The sequence below is a fragment of the Thermobia domestica genome, chromosome 5 (assembly GCF_964235325.1).
Source record: "Thermobia domestica chromosome 5, izTheDome1.hap1.1, whole genome shotgun sequence".
NCBI lineage: Eukaryota > Metazoa > Arthropoda > Insecta > Zygentoma > Lepismatidae > Thermobia > Thermobia domestica.
In genome coordinates this window covers 315,748,278-315,768,735 of record NC_137458.1, presented here as the reverse complement: position 1 = coordinate 315,768,735, position 20,458 = coordinate 315,748,278, and the positions used below count along the sequence as shown (strand labels likewise).

The following is a 20,458-nucleotide window of genomic DNA, read 5'->3' as shown; positions in this document are numbered from 1 at the left end:
TCTGGTAGCTTTCATCACGACAAGTCATATTTTACATGGTAACATGAGAGAACATTGTCTAAATCCAATATGGCAGCCAATATGATGGCTAATTACTAGGCAACCAGGTAATGGACTTAATCAAATGCCTGTCAGTCCTAATTGGCCTAGAGCCTAGAGAATGGGAGAAAGAGGCAGTATACGGTCTCATTGAAGAAGCGTCTCCTGAGAGGGCGAGGGAAATTTAAAATACTCAATTTTTTAATGAAAAACACGGTTTTGCCTCCTTGTCCGCAGACAACACTGCACACCAAATGCTCTATAAGACGTTCTCTAAATAGCCCTGTTAGATCCAACCTGTATTGTGTGTAAACCGTGCATTTTCACGGGGGAACAGCGGAGCAAAAGCCCTGTTTTTTTTTTTTTTTTTTTTTTGTGATATTTCTGGTTTCTCGTGCTTACTTCGCTAAGACTAAGCACTGTAAGCCAATCTCCAATTATCCTATAGCAGTGTTAATTTCAGATCATTTCCTCCGGAGGCACCACGCACAGGGCAAAAGCGATTAAAAATTGCGTGCTCCACAGAAATTTCTGCGAAGATCTCAAGCACTCGAGGGTGAATTTCGTAGCTCACGGGAGAATTCCCCCCCCCCAGAATCACCCCTGAAATCATCACTGTCCTAGGGAGTTGAAACAAGAAGCAGGATACGCAAAAAAGAACAAACTTTCAAAGCATTTAAAGTTTAGGCTCGTTGCGCTAAGCGCCTTCTTAGGACGAGGATATGGGAATTGAAAAATGCACGTTTTCTTATATTTATTTATTTATTTATTGAAAAACATGTTTGCCCTTTTTTGTCCCCAGACAACCATGCAGACGACACACACCAATTGTCTTATACAAAAATGTTGCCATGATAACTCCTGTAAGACCCATTTGGAACGGTGTCCATACTGTGCATTGTTATATGGAGACAAGGGAGCAAAGCCCTGTTTTCTTTGACTTTTTCGTTTTCCGCGCTTACCCCGCTAAGACTACGCACTGTCAGTTAGTCTTATCGTTTATCCTAAAGAGTTGAAAATCAGATGTTTGATAAATGTACCTTCAGTGTACAAGGGATTCAATTTATTTATTTCTTATTTATTTGTGAACGAGAAGACAATAGGAAGGGGTCGGGCCTCCAATTTCGAGGTCACATCGGCCCTTTAGGGAAAGCTAGATTTGAAAAGAAAGTGGTCGTGGTCCTGACCGTTTTAGAGAAGGTACGACCCCGGCATTCGCCTGGTGAAATTGAGGAAAACCTCAGCCAGGATGATCGGCATAAGCGGGATTTGAACCCACACTCAACCTACTCAGTGCGGCATAGCAGGCGGCCGCTTTTCCCCTACATCACCGGCTGGGTTAACCACCGGCAGAGAGTTTGCACTATCTTCGTATTAAAAAGGGACATATTTCAATGCTTTTTCGTGACACTTGAATGAAAAAATTAAAAATGTGGGATTTGAATTCCTTGTGCACTCACGCCCCCATATATCAAATATGATTTTTTCTTGTGAACGAGCTAACAGCCTTGATTTCAATGAAAAAAAAACAACTTGGTACACAAACTGATTTGTACAATGATCTTGGATGAGTTCGTTAACCTGAATGACCAAATTGAAAATTTGAAAAGACGCCGTTTGAACCTCTCAAAAATTCTTAATTTCTAGAACTGAATCGTTTCATGCTAAAAGAGTGTTAGTCCATAATCAATGTTTATTTTAGTTTATCAAGCCTGGGAGGCACGCAACTATAGTGGTCCTTATGGCATAACTTCTAGTTGAGTTGATTTTAGTTTAGCGTCCCGTTCAGCAGCGAGGCTATATGAGACGTGGACCTACTGATTAACGTGGAATCCGAACCACCTGAGCTCCTGCCGGGAATCGAACCCGGGTCTCCCACGCCAAAGGCGCGTACGCTAACCGCTTAGCCAAGAAGGAGCTCGGCATAACTTCTAGCTACCCTATGGCCACATACCATAAGTAATACATTTAGAGTAGAGGGCGGAGGGCATTTGAACAATAAATTTCCCGAAATTCTTATTTTCTCCTTCACACTCAGTAAATTTTCTTATACAAGTGCATCAATGTGCTGAATATGATATACCAATGTGACCAGAGAATGGAGAACTTTCTCAAATTTTCGATGAGACGTAAGCCCATAAGGGATATCGTTCAAATATATTCCCTTGGGAGGCAGATTTAAACAAGGGTAGGGAAGGTTTGAACAAACAATAATATGAGCCAAAGGATAATTATTGTGGTCCGCTTCAGAAGGCTACTTTTTACGGTAGAGAACTAATTGCTAATATATATCACTCAATGTGGTTGAAAACAATATGCTATCAAGTCTGAATTATTAGAATTCGATTTTTAGTTTGGTTTGCCCGGAAACTGCCTGAAGTTAATGTTCTGGACTCGGTCTGAAGGACCCTCAAATCTCAATAAATAGACCAAATAGCATTCTGTTCGCTAATTTTGATTCAGTTCATCTTATAGACACCGATTTAACCAATTTAAACCTTGCTTAAAATGTGTCCCGCACTGTTCATTCAAAACTGTCCCAATACGTATGACACACACACACACACACACACACACACACACACACACACACACACACACACACACACACACACACACACACACACACACACACACACACACACACACACACACACGAAAGTCAGAAATGAAACCAAATTTGGTTCAAAATTGCCTTACTTCAATGTGAACGCCAGCATGATCCAGAAAAAAGTACAAACGATAGCCGTTTCAATTTTTCAAGGAAAGCTGTCTCTTGTTGCCCTGTGCCAAAAGTTTTTTTTTTTTTTTTAACTCTTTGATTTACTAATGTACTCTCGAAAATATTCATCCTTTCTTTACATACAACATATTTTCTGAGGCAGAACTAGAAATATTTCCTGAGATGACAAAAACAAACAGTAATGAAAAATATTTTCTTTGAAATGTCAAACGAAGTGATATAGGGGAGCGAGGTGGGGGAGTCTCAATTGAAGTCTCATCAGATCACACAAGAACTAACTCGTTAAATTTCATTACAAAAGATTCTTTTGCAAGTTAAAATAATTTTGCACAATGTACATAAACTTTTTAGTTGTCGTTAGAAATAAACAAAATAATAAATGTCCTAAATAACTTCATTTCTCCACTACAGCTGTAAAAATTGTTCAGAACTTTGATACTTTTGAGACATCTTTTTGGAATATTATCCTGTTGCTGTTCTTGAGATAATAATAATAATAATAATAATAATAATAATAATAATAATAATAATAATAATAATAATAATAATAATAATAATAATAATAATATAACTTTTGCCTTCTGAAAATAAACAGATGGTAAAGTTATGGTCGATACATTTTTGGAATTCGAAGGCATTTTAGAATGCTTGTCTATCATCTGGCTATCAGAAATAATTGATCACCATTTTCTCTACATATCTATAATTTTCTTACAGGGTAGAAACTAGAAACACCTCCTCGAAAGAGAGAGAGAGAAAAAAAGAGAGAGAATGTGGCCGAACTTGGGCTATTGAACGTGAGGACAGGTTGTTTACATTCGCATTGACACCTGCTGTGAAAACGGTCCCTTCATATCTCTCGGGAAGAAAACAAAAGAAAAGGGTGGGCGCGGATGCCTTACCCTAGTCAAACTTCTTGACAGGTGGACTTTAATACTTATATTAAAATACTATTTTTTAATTGGCGTATCAGATATGGTTGTGATTAAAACTATTAGAGTCGTTTCTTCTCAAGGAATAAAACAAAAAAAAAGTTGGTCTTTCTACCATAATTGGTTCCAAAGTTAGACATATTATAATTTGTATAAAAAGAAACTAATTTATTTATTTTTTAATAATTTATTTCTGCTAAACTAGCAGACAAATATACAATTTAAGTATTTCAACCCGTTAATAAACTTCTGTAGAATGCTGCAAAATTTTTCTTTCCCATTAGAGATACCTAGTTCCTTAGAAACTGAGGAAATTCGGTAGCCATGTTCTCCCCATAAGGTCCAATATAAAAATTTTTGTGCCGAGAAAAGGTAGATCATCCCGTTAATATACTTTTGGTTTATCTGTTTCGTTAATTTTAAAGAAATGGCGGTTACTGGTAAATACAATAAAATGATCAATACCGACTTCAGTTTCTCATTTATAGCATAATGTATCTATTAAGCTTATTAGTGAATGTACTAAGGATAAGCAGAATACAGATGCTAATGCACTTTTGTCCACGATAGTACATTTCTTCCCATGGATGAGTCCGAACAGAGATACTTCACACTTACACCTATATCATACGGAATTTTGAGTTTTTTTTATTTTCCAGAGTTGGCAACTCTAAATCCAGTGCAGTGGCAAGGTCAACCCTCACAGTATACCAAGGGCGACGATTCTCTGTAATTTTTTTTGGGGGGGGGGGTGAATTCAGATGCAGAAGGCATATATGACAATTTAAGGACAAATTGCATTCAAATTATGCTAAATATTGTATGTTCATAAATACAAAGCGGGGGGCAGATGAGCTTTGGGGGGCTCGGGCCCCCGGCCCTACAATCGGCGCCCTTGGCCGTTACCCAGCGTACTATCTCGCCTTAAGGAGAACTGATCACAGAACTACACCAGCGATTCCGGCTCTGTGTCTAATTATTTGTTAAATAAATAAAAAAAATATTATGGCAACCCGTAATATCATAAATAATATATACAGATTTTTTCCCCTTTGAAATCTTAATTTTTCGTATATGTGGCTATTTCGGTCGTTGGTAAGTGCAAAAGATCATATACCAAGCGTCGTATAAAACAAGTGCAATTCAAGGAAGGTGTTCCATCATTTTCAAGGTTAGCGGTCTGCTCGAATGTGTGTGTGTGTCCGTACTCTCTAAAAGCACTTACAGGAGCAACATTTTACATCGACAGCACACTTTAAATCGTCAACTGTTTTGGTATGTAAAGAGAAGCCCCTTATCTATATTACCAGAGCAAGGAAAATCTATGTATGTAAAAAAGGAGACCTAACACCTTTTGCTGGTGTTCCGGCTTATCTAATATTTAAGGCTTGTAGGGGAGGACGAAGGGGGTGACAAGGCGCAGAAACGGAAGGGTAGTCGCAGTGAGTGAGGGATGAGATGACCCAAAGTGAGTTGCGATTGAACACGTTCTGTCTGACATGCGCTTTCGAAGGAGGCACCGAATGTCTTTCCCGGTCTATTCTCTCTCTTTTTAAAGCATGCAAAAGCTTCAAAAACAATTTGTTTTCGAACGCAAGTCTCCGTTGAGCGAAGCACGACCAGCGGGACGCTCCTGGCGAAGAAGTGCGTGAAACAGTTTTCTTTTGTTTTTGTTTGCCTTTTTTTTAAAAAAAAAGAAAAAAAAACTATCACCTGCATAAGAACGTTCTCAAGAAATTGTGCGAAAAATCGGGCAACTGACTATGTATTTATGGTCAATGTTGGTGCTGTCTGCAGTTACAGGTAAGTTCCAAATTTCTTGTTTTTATTTTTCTGTTTACCAAGAGAGTTTCTTTGTATTTGTTTATCATACGTGTGTTGACACAAACAGTTAAATAGGAAACGGAAAAGCCCTTAAACATTGTTTATAAGGGACGCAATATCATTTGTTGTTTACATGTACTGCACGGCGTTAGTTTCATTATTTTTATAATACCATCACACATAAAAATCAACGGGCTTCATGTCTTTCCAATGATTAATAATGTGTCTAAATTTTTAAAAAGAAAATATTAAATATATACTACTCTGATAGTACCAATGAAAAACGTAAACATAAATAAGAACATGTCTCTCCCAATATGTATGTGGTTCTGGGTTCAGTACCCGGCAAAGGCACATGCGATACACGGTGCAGACACTTCGTAAGGGCCACGGTGGCACAATGGTAGAGCGCTTATGTCTGGTTCGTGGGGTACCTAGTTCGATCCCCGGACAGTAAGTAAGTTTGTGGTGGACGATATTGTGTCCGTGGGTTTTCTTGGGGTAATCCCGTTTCCCTCTACATTCTCATTCCACCAGGTCTTCCATTGTTATTCACTTGCCTTAATCATCGTCTTGCTTAGCCTACAGAGCATAATAATGAAACATTAAACTGAAAAATTTTGGTTTCATATCCAATTCAATCCAATTCAAGAAATTGTGCGTATAACAATGTATAGTGATGTTTGAAAAGATACGAAGAATATGTCACTGCTCGCTGTAATTTTACCTAGGAATAAGAGCATAGGGTAACGATACCATCCATTACTCTATGATAAGGGTATATAATAGTATTTCTGAAAGGGGATGGAGTGACATGATAGTGTCACTCAAAAGCCAAAAGGGATCAGTAATAATAATAATAATAATAATAATAATAATAATAATAATAATAATAATAATAATAATAATAATAATAATAATTTTTACGCCCCAGTATTATGCCCTATAGGTTAAAGCAGCGGTTCCCAACCTTTTTTCACTGATGACACTTCTGACAATCCACTAGATCGCGACCCACTTGTTTGATTTTTTAAAATTTAAAATATTATAAATTAAATAGCGTAAGTCTATAAGTCTTTTATAAAGTGGTAACTCTATGTAGTGCGGACCATTATTATTACTACTATAGGCATTGACTGGTATAGTCCGTCTCAAAATTAAAACAAGCTTAACGCCCCAGGATTATACCTTTTAGACTAACGGAGACGATGATTAAAGCAAGTGAATGATGATGGAGGAATTAGTGGAATGAGGATGGGGGATGAAATGTACTTCCCGTGAAAACCCACTACACGATATTGTCTACCATAAACTTACTTACTAGCCTGGGATCGAATTAGGGATCTCATGCATCAGAGGTAAATGCTCTACCACTGTGCCACCGCGTCGTCTCAAAATTAAGTTCTACTAAAGATATACCACATTGACTTGATACCTAGTCTTCCGTTCCAGGCGCTGCTATCGGCTGAAGGAATTCCACTCCCTTTCACTAAGGCTCTCTCGCTTAGCAACAGCTGAACCCTTATTGGCTCAACGCGTAGGTGTGAGCTTTAGTTCGCATTTTTGCCACGCCTCAAGACATTTTGGCAGCACTATAAGTATTAAATGATTCGTAATTTTTAAATGTTAAAATTTCCTGACACACTATGGAACTGCGCAACATGTCGGTTGGAAACCACTTTGGGTAAAGGACACAGATAATTAATGAAAATTAATGATTGTGAAAGAAATTGATCGAATTAAAATGTGGGAGGTAACGGGAAAATCCTCAAACACGATGATGTTCTCCACAAACTCGTATGGAATGGAATCGAACCAAGGGCACCCATGTTGTGGTTTCCAAGGGGGGGCAAGTATAAGCAACATTTCAAATGTAGTCTCAAATTTTGCGGTAACTATTCTTAAAAAAATGTATTGGGTTTTCGATCTTCCAAAGTACAATTTCCTCTAGAGGAGGCGAGCGCCCCACCTTGCTTCCCTGATGGGCGCCCTTAAATCGAACCAAACCTTTCGCACCAGCGGTAAGCATTCTATCACTGAGCCATCATGCCCTCGTAAAAATTTAAGAATTTTATTTTGAAATTTTCTGAGACTTATTTGGGAAACACTTTATACACTTAATATATGTATATACCAAAAAAACAATTGCTTATTATTGCTTATTATGTCATTTATTGCTTATTATGTATGTGAGTAACAATAAATTTAACATGAATGTTTTCTCCCTCAGCCTAGTGACTAGCGCGCACGCACGCGCCTTTGTTGCTTAGTTTGAATTTTGTTTAATGTTCCTTTCAGCAGCTGCGAGCTCCTCCGTGGCTAAGCGGTTAGCGTACGCGCCTTTGGCGTGGGAGACCCGGGTTCGATTCCCGGCGGGAGCTCATGTGATTCGGATTCCACGTTAATCAGTAGGTCCACGTCTCATATAGCCTCGCTGCTGAACGGGACGTAAAACTCAAAATCAATCAATCAATCAATCCTTTCAGCAGCGAGACTATATATCGTTGCATCAGAACCAGAAGAACGTAATTCCATTTTCGTAGGTTTACAGGCGAGAGGACAAAAATATTATTTTCTTAGAAAGACGTGTTTTTAATAAGATGGTAATTGAGCTACATTACTACAGATGATCGACAAGGAGAACTGATGGTGTTACGTTCCATTTACACCAAGTGGGGCTTTCAAAATCATGTCGAAACATGAAGAACACGAAAACCGCATTTTTGGAGTTACGTTCCTCTGGTTCTCATGCGACGATATGAGACGTGGACCTACAGCTTAGCATGAGATGCGAATCACAAAAGCTCCCGCCAGGAATTGAACCCGGGTCTCCTACGTCAAAGGCGCGTATACTAACCGCTTAGTTACAAGGGAGCACTTTGTTGCTCAATGTTCTGTGTTTGATTCCGAATGGAAGAACATCAAACGTCCTTCAATGGGGGTTCAGATCGCACTTTAAAATGCAGGTCTCGTGCGATACAGCCTCTCTGCTGATGAAGGATGTAGATACCAATTAATTAATTAATTAATTAATTAAATGAAAATGTAGGCTAAAGTTCAAGATTTGATAAAACATTGAACATTCTCGTAAAAGCAAAGCATGTATTTTTTTTATTCACTTTGTGCACCAGAGAGAGAGGGTGGCTAAATGGTAAGAGAGCTCAGCTCCGAGGTAGAGGATACTTAATTTGATCCCAGATGAAGTGACCTTGCGACGAACCACATCAGAACCATAGTCTTTCGAGATTTTCTCCCGTTTCCTCTCGCACTATCATTCCACCAATTCTTTCACAATTATTTACATTTTATTAGTCATCTTTTTCCTTTAAGCCTAAAAGGAAATTATATTTCTGGATTTCCGGCATGTATGGCCAAGTATGAGAGATGACGTCACTCGGCGATTACACTATCCGACGGTTATGCCGACTAGGCTAAAGGAGACGATGATGATGAGAAATGAATACAATGGTGGAATGATGAAAGTGGGAGGAAACGGGAGAATCCGAGGAAACCCACGCACACGGTGCTTGTCCACTACAAAGTTCACTTGGTGGGGGCTGGGATAGAACCCGGGACCCCAAGATCTAGAGGTGATACGCTCTACCACTGAGCCACTATGGCCCCAGGGAAGGAAAGAAGCAGCCAGTGGCCTGTATGTTAGGTACCATCACCGCATTTATCTGATGGGAATGAGAATAAAACAAGGAAATTCTCACTCATGATGGTTGGACTGAAAAAGTTTTTACACTTTTTCGACCGAGTGCACCCGCCGGAAATCGAACCCGGGACTATTCGAACTGGAGGCGAGAGCGTTAGTGAGTACGCTACGGAGGACCACTAAAAGGTATAGGGGTGGGAGACTTAAGCTAAATATCTAATTTCAAAACATATTAGGTTGGATTAGAGCTTAGTGTCCCTTTTAGAGTCGAGTCAATACGAAATGTGGACCTAAAGCTTAACATAAGGTCTGCACCACATAAGCTCCCGCCGGAAATCAAAGCATTTTTCTTGTTCCCCTAAGATAAATTTTTCGGAATTAGTGTATTACGGCCCTAAACATTATGAGATGCATTGGTATTCAGACACCGAAAGGGAGTTAGGTTTAAAAAAAAAACTGTTTTATATCCCGGCTTTAACTTGTGGCATTGATTCAAGGAGATGGATCATTTATAAAAACAAATGAAATTATAGAATTATTTGTAGAATGACAATGTGGGAGGAAACGAGAGAACTCCAATGAAACCCACGAACACGCTGCTATAACAGCCAACTCACATGGTCAGAGCAGGGACCCCTCGAGACAGAAGCGAGCGCTCAATCACTGAGCTACTGTAGTCCCTTGTTTGAAACATGACACGAAATGAGTGTATCGTGTGTTTAGCTAATAGCGTATGATCGCGTGCATTTAGCTATGCCTTTTCTTTTATTCTTAAAAAAATAGAAAAAAAAAGAACTTACATATCAGCAGCAAATTTGTTTTAAGATACTGTCACCTAAGGGGAAATTTCATTTCTGCTTATTCGCGGGGATGGGAGGATGAACTATTTCTAAGAACATGAAGAACCGTTGATTTTCTGAAGCTTAATTTCTCTTCACATATGACGTGATAATGAATGTGTGTTTTCGTTTTATCTGCTTAAAGGATTCGTGCTAACACAGGGCCAAGTTAACCACTCGGACACTCTAGACTATATTTCCTCAATTCTATTTTGATCGATATATATATGTTGATTTCGAAAACAGAAAGGAGTATTATAATCTGTAGAAATGTCCACTTGCGAAATTTCTCTAACATATGACCCTGGGGAGAGGGAACCAAAAATACCGCCCATAGGCTCAACTCTACTCAGCTTAGGCGCATATCTAAGTTTGTCGATATCGTAGTGAACGAGTCATATGAAGAAAGAAAGAAAGAAAGAAAAAAAAAAAAACAGAACAAGGACCAAGGATGTTATAAAATAGCGGATCTGCCCATATGTATCTTCATCCTATTAAATCAATGAAGCCAAAAAAACAACCGAGCATTGGCACGTTTGATTGGCTACTTTCGTTTCTGCCATCGTCTGATTGGCTACTTTCGTTTCCGCCATGATTGTTGGCTCAAAACATTGCAATCCTATTGGGCGGAGTGGGCAGAGTAGGGGTGGTGAAACTGTGACGTATGGCTTCAAGATTTTGTTGTAAGGGCAGATCCTGTATTTTATTATAAGATCTTTGACAAAGACTTTATGGAAGAATATCACTGAGGAAATTTGTGTAGGTACACATTTGCTGTCAATAAATTGAAAGTATTAGACATGGTGGCTCAGTGGTAGAGCACTTACCTCTGGTGCGTGGTATCCTTAGTTCGATCCCCGGCCAAGTAAGTGTCTGGTGGACAACATCGTGTGCATGCTTTTTCTCGGAGTACTTCCGTGTCCTCCCACCATCTCATGCCACCAATTCTTCCATTATCATTCGTTTACTTTAACTATCGTGTCGCTTAATCCAAAAGACATATGCGTGGGACGTTAAACTGAAAGACTTCATTTTTTCTTGAGCTCCTTCGTGGCTAAGCGGTTAGCGTGCGCGCCTTTGGCGTGGGAGACCCGGGTTTGATTCCCGGCGGGAGCTCATGTGGTTCGGATTCCACGTTAATCAGTAGGTCCACGTCTCATATAGCCTCGCTGCTAAAAGGGACGCTAAACTAAAATCAACCAATCAATCAATCATTTTTTACTGTGACTTCCAACCAACGTGTCGCAACATAATAGTATGTCTCGCCGTCTTACTTAGGATATGTCACGAGATCTTTTAGAATTCAAAAATCATGGCGCATTTTATAATAATTAGTTAAAATTAATTTTGGGACACACTGTACCAGTCAACTCAACAACGCTCAGTGTTACTTACATATAAGGTCGCTACTAGTACAGTTAGAATTATTCGAGTAATTTTTCCTCTGTTGTCCGAATATCAGAATATTCATTTTAAATATTTGAATCAGTATTCGTTTTTCGAATTTTGTTGGAATATTCAAAGAATCCATTATCTGAATATTTGAATGATAAACTGTTCGAATTTTAACAGCACTAGTCAGTACTTGATAGAAACTATAATTTATATTATTAGTAGCAGGTTGCCCGTTCTTCGCACGGGAGAATACGCTATATTTTAAATATAAAAGGCAATGCGGGCTGAATTACGATTTAAACGGCAACGCAAGTGTCACTGTTCGTCTCAGCGAGCCCAAAAACTATAGATTCGGCACTAATATTGGTCATTTTCGATCATTTTTAAATATATCCCCCCTCCCTTACATTGTACCGTCAAAGTGAAATGACAAAAGCCGTCCCAGGTCCGAACCTCATCTATGTGGAAAATTTGATCGAGATCGCTCAAATGCTTCAAGAGTTATGAACTGAGAAACATAGTCACAATCAATTGTATATATTAGATTAATTAAAACAGTAAGTGTGTCACGATGTCGCAGACGATGTGCAAAGTGTGTTGTGAATTAATAGGTTGGGAACCATTGCTCTAATCTATGAATTCAGTTGCTTAGATGTTATATCATGCCGTTGCAGTATGTCTGATACTTAACGGTCTTCGGTATATTACATACGTATATGTATGTTACATATGCCATCTATATATTATATACGTCCATTTGTATGTGAGATCCTGACCGCCTATATACAGTGTTTTTCGTTCGTACAGAAAGTGCATTTATTCGGAACACTTATACGGAAAGTAGGTATAAAATATACAGTACTTTTTCAGCTTATCCCCTATACGTTTGTTGTACGTTAAGTCCAAAAACTACAGGATTTACAAATGCAACCTACGTTTTCACGTACGCCATATACGTCGTTTCCTCAATGTAAACAAGAAACATATATAAAAATTTAAGGTTCATTAAGAAACACAAATATTAATTTTTAATCTTGACTTACATAAGAACTTTCAATTTCTCTCGCACTGCTCTTCGTTCGATAAAAATCAAGCCACGATAACTTAAAATTGTACGAGGAACTCCAACCCATTTCTAGAATCGAGAATGAAGTGGCGAATGAAGAACACTGCTTATTCAGGGACCTAATACCGTAGCGGTATCTGACAACGCAACACAAAATTTGCGTTTTAGTTTGCAATAATCGGCAGTTTTAATTGCTTGTTGAATTTTTCATTTGCGTTGCAGACCGAAATTTGACAAAGATCCATACGAAATGATAGCCATGTCTGAAATAATTCCATGATACGCCCAAAATGGCTGCTATGCCATTAGTCGTACAAATTCCATTTGCTCTGAGCCGAAGCGCTCCAAAAGTGCTTTCTGGAGAGTAGAGACTCAAACTAATTGTAAGAGTTCCAGACAAGATGGCGTCTGAATTCGATTGACTGTTTCGAACTCTCATTTCGTGCAAGCATTTTATTTCTTACAAATGATATTTTAGATTTTTTGGAGTCAACTTATAGTGTAGACATACTTCTGTCGACATATTCATTTTATTATTTTCAATTATACACTATATCTCGTAGCGATATATCATTTATCGGGTTTGCGTCTGCGCCATTTTGCTTGCGATTTATGAATATTTAGTACAACATAATTTGAGAGAATCTTCTCAACTTTGGGACAATAAAATGAAATCTTTTGTTTTACGTGCCACAATTATGCCGGCGAGGCTAAAATAAACAGTGATTGATGACAAATGAATGAAATGATGGAATGAAGAAATTGGGAGGAAACGGGACAACCCCCCCAAAACCCATGGTGTTTTTCCACCACAAAGTTCACTGGGGTCCAGCAGGAATCGAATCAAGCACCCAATGCACCAGAGGTGAACGCTCTACCACTGAGCCACCGCGGCTTGTCTTTGGGACAATAATAGTGTAGTCGACTTGGCTTAAGTGCTGCAACTTTAATCTTAAAATCATCTTGACTTTACTAAATAAAGGGCTAAACGTGGTTGTGGTTGCATGCGAAGGGGGGCTACCAGGTCCTACCATATATGCAGCACGTGTATTTGCAAGGGGCGGTAAAATCTGTCATAACTATATTATATAAAATAAATATTTCTTGTTGGAAACAGACTTTACGATGATGGTCGTCAAATTTGCTAAGCTGACCTATTGTATACGACGTTCATAAATTATGCTTAGGTCTCATTAGTTTAAGGTCAAATGGATAGTGCTAAAGCAAATGTTCAAACAAATGAAATGAATTGATTGATTGTTGTCAAATACAAGAACTCAACTCTCGAATAGTAGCGAACACTTGTTCCATTTAGTTAGTTATCACAATTTTGATATGAAAACTAGTCTTGTCTTTGTCACAAACAAGTTCCTTATCATTGAAGTTAGAAACAAGATTTAAAAAAAATAACAGATGTAGAAGGAAAATCAAGAAACAACAATAAAAGAGCTAGTTGCCCTGGAATTGCAAGTTCTTATATTGATATTGAAGCTCGATATTGAATTCTATAAAAAGGATTACCATCTTTCCTCTGCAGGTGTGTTTGCACTGGTTATAGATTTTTATTTTGTAAAAAAAAAAAAAAAAAAAAAAAAAAAAAAAAAAAAAAAAAAAAAACTGAGATTGTATTTGTAGTGTTTAGGCCTTTTTGAGAAGTGATCTTTCCCTCCCCTTCGTTGTTCATGATAGTGTAGCATACTTAAAATCGCGACTTTTAAGATTTGTTCTTTCTCGAGAAAAATTGGGCCGCAATTGATTTCATCGCACGGGGCGGCAAATTGCCGTGGCCATGATAATTGGAATTTTTATTTTGTACAGAATGGTTAGAATTTTTGCATCAAATGATTCGTATAAACCATGATAATCCTGTTATACTGTCTTGTATAATTCTGTATATAATTTAATGATTTTGCACCATTGTCTGGTCTCGATATAACCTTGGTTTAACTTTAAACAGAATACCAATGTGAAATTTAGAATATTATCTTGACGTATATGAAAAAGAAAGGAGGGGGTTTAGATTTAAAAGAAGCTGAAAGCCATTTTCTTTAGATTGTTCTCTTGGGGGAAAAATCTCTTCCTCTTATTCTTGTCGTAGCTTTGAGATTTAGTTGTTTTCGTTCCGTGAATTCCGCTGTCTCTGAACCGTTGACTGCGTGCGGGAAACGAAAGTTGTGTTAGATGTGGGAAATGGAGCCTGCAGCTCGCTAGCTCTCAAATTAAGTATACAACTCCACCCAGTTGTTGTTGATAACGATAAAGGATTTTTTTAATATTTTACCCTTCAGCCAATACGATACAGGATTCTATGAGCAATGTTGATATTTTGAAGCGGATATTAACTTGAGTTCCGATTGTCTCCATTTTTAAATAGAGACTTTCGTTTCTTGGAAACAGGAAATAAAATGAATACCGTAATAAAAAGGCAATATTAACCAATTTATTTATTATTTCCGACAATATTAATCGCAAAATACCTTTAGATGTAGTTTCTATCTTCGTTATCAAGTGGATTAGCCGTAGGTTTTTGTGCTCATGGTACCTGATTAAATATCTGGACTCTTTTCTTTGGAGTCAAATCGCATTAGGTTTAAACAGGGTCGGATTAACGGTGGGCTGTAACCCAGGGTCCTATACTATGACCAAAATTTCAACAGGCTATCTAAAAAAAATCATAAAGATACAATCATCATCATCAAATAAAATATGACCAAAAATATGAAACAAATTCCCTTAACTTTCCTACCGCACTTTCACAGAAATGTATTAGGTGGTCAGCAGGGGCCAAATACTTTATCTAGCTCCAGTCCTTCAAATGAATTAGTCCAGCCCTGGCCCAGGGATGTTCCGTTCTTAGGAGCGTATATTGGAAGAAGATACAATAAAAAAGACAACAAAAATGGCAGAACTTGAATAATAATAATAATAATAATAATAATAATAATAATAATAATAATAATAATAATAATAATAATAATAATAATAAAGTAATGGTTAAAAGAAAATTCTTGTACTTTTTCATAATAGTTCTCCCTCTTGCTTGATTTACTTCCGGGGGCCGCGGTGGCTCAGTGGTAGAGCGTTGAACTCCGGTGCATGGGGTCCCGGGTTCGATCCCAGCCCCCGCCAAGTGAACCTTGTGATGGACAAACACCGTGTGCGTGGGTTTCCTCGGGATTGTCCCTTTTCCTCCCACTTTCTTCATTCTATCATTTCATTTTTTAAATTTACTTTCTTGATTTTAGTGTGAACAAAAAATGGTAATATTGAAAAAAGTAGTTATGTTTCTTGTAATCAAAATAATTTTGTATTGCAGTGGAAACATAGATTCAGGGCTACAACTAGAAGGAAGCAACTGAGGCATGTTGTTGGTGCTGTGCCTAAAAGGCATATGTAATGATTGAGCTCCGAATTACGTGTTTGTCCCTTGTGACTAAAAGAAACCTAGCCACGAGCCTTTATAGATTTAAACAATGAAAATAGTCATTCAGTTTCATTTAATGGTAGTTTTTCTGTTTGAATATTCACTCTAGTATGGACGAAAATTCAGAACGAATTTCTTTACTATTATTGTACTAGTGCATATTGTAAAATGAATCTATTCTCTATAACTTTATTTTTTTTTAAAATCTGTTGTAACAATTCAAATCTATCTTTGGGGGCGAGGTGGCTCAGTGGCAGAGCGTTCACCTCCGGTGCTTGGGGTCCCTGGTTCGATCCCAGCTCGCGCCGTGTGAACTTTGTGGTGGACAAACACCGTGCTCGTGGGTTTTCTCGGGGTTCTCCCGTTTCCTCCCACTTTCTTCATTCCACCATTTCACTCATCTCTCATCATCACCGTCTCCTTTAGCCTAACTGGCATAACCGTGGGACGTAAAACTTAAAGATTGCATTTCATTTTTCAAATCTATCTTTGCAACAGGTTCAAAACGAAAATTCATTGAAATTTATAGAAACGTTGAAACAAAGGTATGCATAATAGAAAAGTATTATTGCTATTTTTTTCTAAAAAATCTACTGTGTTAAAATGTTGTACGTCGCAATAAGGGGCGGAAATAACCTTTCGGATTAAAGGCGGCACAACATTAAATCCGGTCCAAGTGCGCCCGACTTGATTGTAAAGACAGGGTTTAAACTTCAAGGAATGTATTAGTGAATAGTAATGGTTAGACGTGCTAACATTGCAATATTTTACCGTTCACTAGCGTAATTCTGATAATAATAGATGTGGAATAATGGATAGACGTACTAACATTACAATCTTTGACCGTTCGGTAGCGTTATTCTGATAATAATAGGTGTGTAATAATGGACAGAAGTACTAACATTACAATCTTTGACCGTTCACTAGCGTAATCCTGATAATAATAGATGTGGAGTAATGAACAAACACACTAACATTACAGTCTTTTACCTTTACTATCGTGATCCTGATAATAATAGATGTAAAGAAATTGACAAATGTATTAATATTACAATCTCGTAAGTCCCACTAGCGTGATCGTGATAATAATAGAGGTAAAATAACTGTCAGACGTATTAACATTACAATCTCGTAAGTCCCATTAGCGTGATCCTGATAATAGCCACGTTGGCTTAGTAGCAGAATATTTATCTCTGGAGCAAGGAGCTCGTGCTTCTATTCCAGGCTACACATATTATGGCTGTGAATTTTCTCTAGATTATCCAATTTCTTCCCAGATTCTCATTCCGACAATTCTTTGGACATCATTTCCTTTCATTAACCATCCTTTTCCTATAGGCTAAAGGACATGATGTTACGCCAAACAAAAGATGTGTTATTTTTCATATTCTGCATTACTCGGTACACTGTGGTTAAAAATTGAGAAGTATCCAGACAAAGGGGTTCTCATCTCGTCTTGATTTTCAATTTTTTCTCTTCTCGTTTCGAATTTTTTTCTAGTCACGTCTCGAAATTTTTTAATATCGCCTCATCTCGTCTACAAATTTTATAGTCTCGTTTCGAAAAGTTTTCTCGTCTCGAAATTTTTACTAGTCTCGTCTCAAATTTTTTCTAACCTCGCCTCGTCTCGAAATTTTCTAGTCTCGTAAAATTTTCTTGTCTCGTCTGGAAACTTTTCTAGTCTCTTCCCAAATTTTTTCTAGTCCCGTCTTGAATTTTTTTTTATTCTTGTCTCGTAATTTTTCAAATCTCGTCTCGAAATTTTTGTAGACTTGTTTCGTAAATTTATGTTCAAAGCTTATTCTGTGATTTTTTAAAAATTCATCAAATTTAATTGTAAATAGATAGTAAGAACTTTTTTTTTTTTTTGAAAATTTAGGGTCGCAAGAACAGATTCAGTCTCTGACCTTAACCCTCAATTGCAACTGGAAGTTATTAATGTACTACTTCCGGTATTAGCTTTGGATTCCCATTGTTTGGAAGTCTACTGTAGTTTCACAATGTGAAAGGAAACTCGTATGTTTATATTCAGCTTTTTGATTTTGTATTGTTTTATAATTTTGTTGTGTTAAATAAACTTTCCATAATTAGACATTCAACTCTATTAGTAGTAAGTAAGTAAATCCTATTTGTAAAAGACAATTACGCCAGTGTCTTAAGGTAATCCATAATAGTTAACAGTTATGATAATAGTTGTCGCTAGCTGTACTGCCTGGATGCCTGACGTCAGTAGACACTTGGACAAACACCGTGTGCATAGGTTTTCTCAGTGTTCTCCCGTTTCCTTCATTCCACCATTTCATTCATTTCCGTATCCTTTGGTCCAGCCCGCACAACCGTGGGACATTAAATTTAGATTTAATTTCATTTTCTTTTCAATAGCTTTTGCAGGCGTGCAGGTAATTTGCTGGCTTAAAACTATTCTGACGATTTAATTACTTAACCTGTATTGTTAACTTAAACTGTATTGTTTCAATTTAACTATTTGAAAAAGGATGCTGATGATGCTGATCATGAACGTGTTTTGCTGTTTATTAAGATGAGGATTGCAGTATTAATATTTTTGTAACAGCAAGTTATTTAATGGACAAACCATAAAAAAGAGTTAAATGTAGACAATTAGAACTTTTAATTAACATGGTTTTATCCTCTAATGCAGCGTTTCCCAACCGGTGTGCCGCGGCACACTGGTGTGCCGTGAATGGGCCGCTGGTGTGCCGCGTGGAATCGAAACAAAATTATTAATTTTATAGCAATCAAATTGCAAAACGTAGGGAAAAATGTATATTTGTATTTCACATTACTATGAACCCCTACTATGAATCTACAATTTTAAGTTTCATACCGGATTACTGTTCTGTACATTTCTAATGTTCAAAAAAGTATTTTTATAATTGTTATGACCATTATTGCTTCTTTATTGTTGCAGACTGCTTCGTATCTTGAAAATTTAAAATATCATTCAATCATTTCGACAAATTACCTACATTTGTATTTTAAAAGTAAAAGAGATTTGTTTGTTTGTTCGTTATTTAGTGATCTTCCTTCTTAGTAAAAGGTTGGATACAGTTTTTAAACAGAAAGCGTACTTTTAGAAACCTGAGTCCAATATTTCATTGCAATTGTTTTCTATTTTTAAATTAGAATGAAAAATAAGTATAATGATTTACCACGGGGAAAAAACAGTGATAGAGCTTTCTCCTCTGTGAGAAGGAGATCAATAATCACAGAAAAAATACCACTGTGTTTTATATTTACAAATAATAATATCAATAAATGTGCCGCGAGATTCCAGGTAACACCCATGGTGTGCCGCAAGTTAAAAGAGGTTGGGAAAAGCTGCTCTAATGTGTAGCAGAAACAACTAATGAAAGGTAAAAGAGGAAGGAAAATAAGAAGACTTTACTTTTGCATGAAAGAAAAATTGAATTTCTGGCAGTAATCTGAAGATACTTACAATATTAATAATGTCAACAAATTTCGGGAAATTTTAAACAAATTTGTGGAACACCTTAGGGTAACTGTCCCAATAATTGACAGTATAAGAACAGTATTTGACAAATTGCGTTTTTTTTTACCCTTCAAATGAGTCTAACTTACTTAACTCTCGTGTAGGTACAAAGGCATCCTTCCTTCATCCAAACACACAACCGAAAAAAAAATATAGACTGATAATTATTATTTTTAAAAATATATATACGAAAAGTTGTTTATTGTACCAGTAATTGACACTGTGATTTGAGAGAATCACCAGTAATTGACACATCGTGACCCAGTAATTGACATCTCTTAATATCTTACTTGGAATGAAGTAAATAATTTTCTACCACGTTACCAAGCTGATTTATAACAGTTTTGAGATATTATTTTTGCATACAACGGATGTTAATACTAAAATAATACAAATATTCATAGCATAGTCTTGTTTTCAGTTGACATATGACAAGAAAATTAAGTACTAATAATTGTATAATTGAAAAGTAAAATATTTTCTAATACTATCAGTTAAATATTATTTTATTTGAAATGTCCTCGGTCCTAATGTAACAGCATCGCATAACACAAGAATTAATGGCCCAATGATGCTGGAAAACCTTTATGATAGTTTCATCTGTCGGTATAAGATTTTGACCTGCGCATAACGACATTATCCAATTAGAGAAATCGATCCGTAAAATATGAATTTTATGTCCACCTTTATCAATATCAGTGACTTTTAGCCACACAAATTTGTCTTCCGTGACTTCTCTAAGAAATTTGACGAATTCTGTCCTTATCAATAGCAGTAATGCAACCGATATAAAACTGGTCATCATAATAAACACGTGTTTTTTTTTTTTTCAATTTTACACGTTGAGTTGATGTGATGTGGTTGGAATGTCACTGTTCATTCCCAGACTCTCTTGTGTGGTGGCTCAGTGGTAGAGCGTTCACCTCCGGTGTTTGGGGTCCATGGTTCAATCCCAGCTCGCGCCGTGTGGACTTTGTGGTGGACAAACACCGTGTTCGTGGGTTTTCTTAGAGTTCTCCCGTTTCCT

At 37.2% G+C, this 20,458-nt stretch overlaps 1 protein-coding gene across 1 annotated transcript in view; it reads left to right on the top strand.

The window, feature by feature from the left end:
• The first annotated feature begins 4,966 nt into the window (after window positions 1-4,966).
• LOC145686791 (uncharacterized) overlaps window positions 4,967-20,458 on the top strand; it is a 759,437-nt gene continuing 743,945 nt past the window's right edge. Inside the window, exon 1 of the mRNA XM_081760448.1 lies at window positions 4,967-5,517. Coding sequence (XP_081616574.1) covers window positions 5,478-5,517 — 40 coding nt within the window. The 5' untranslated portion in view covers window positions 4,967-5,477. The remainder of the gene's footprint in view (window positions 5,518-20,458) is intronic.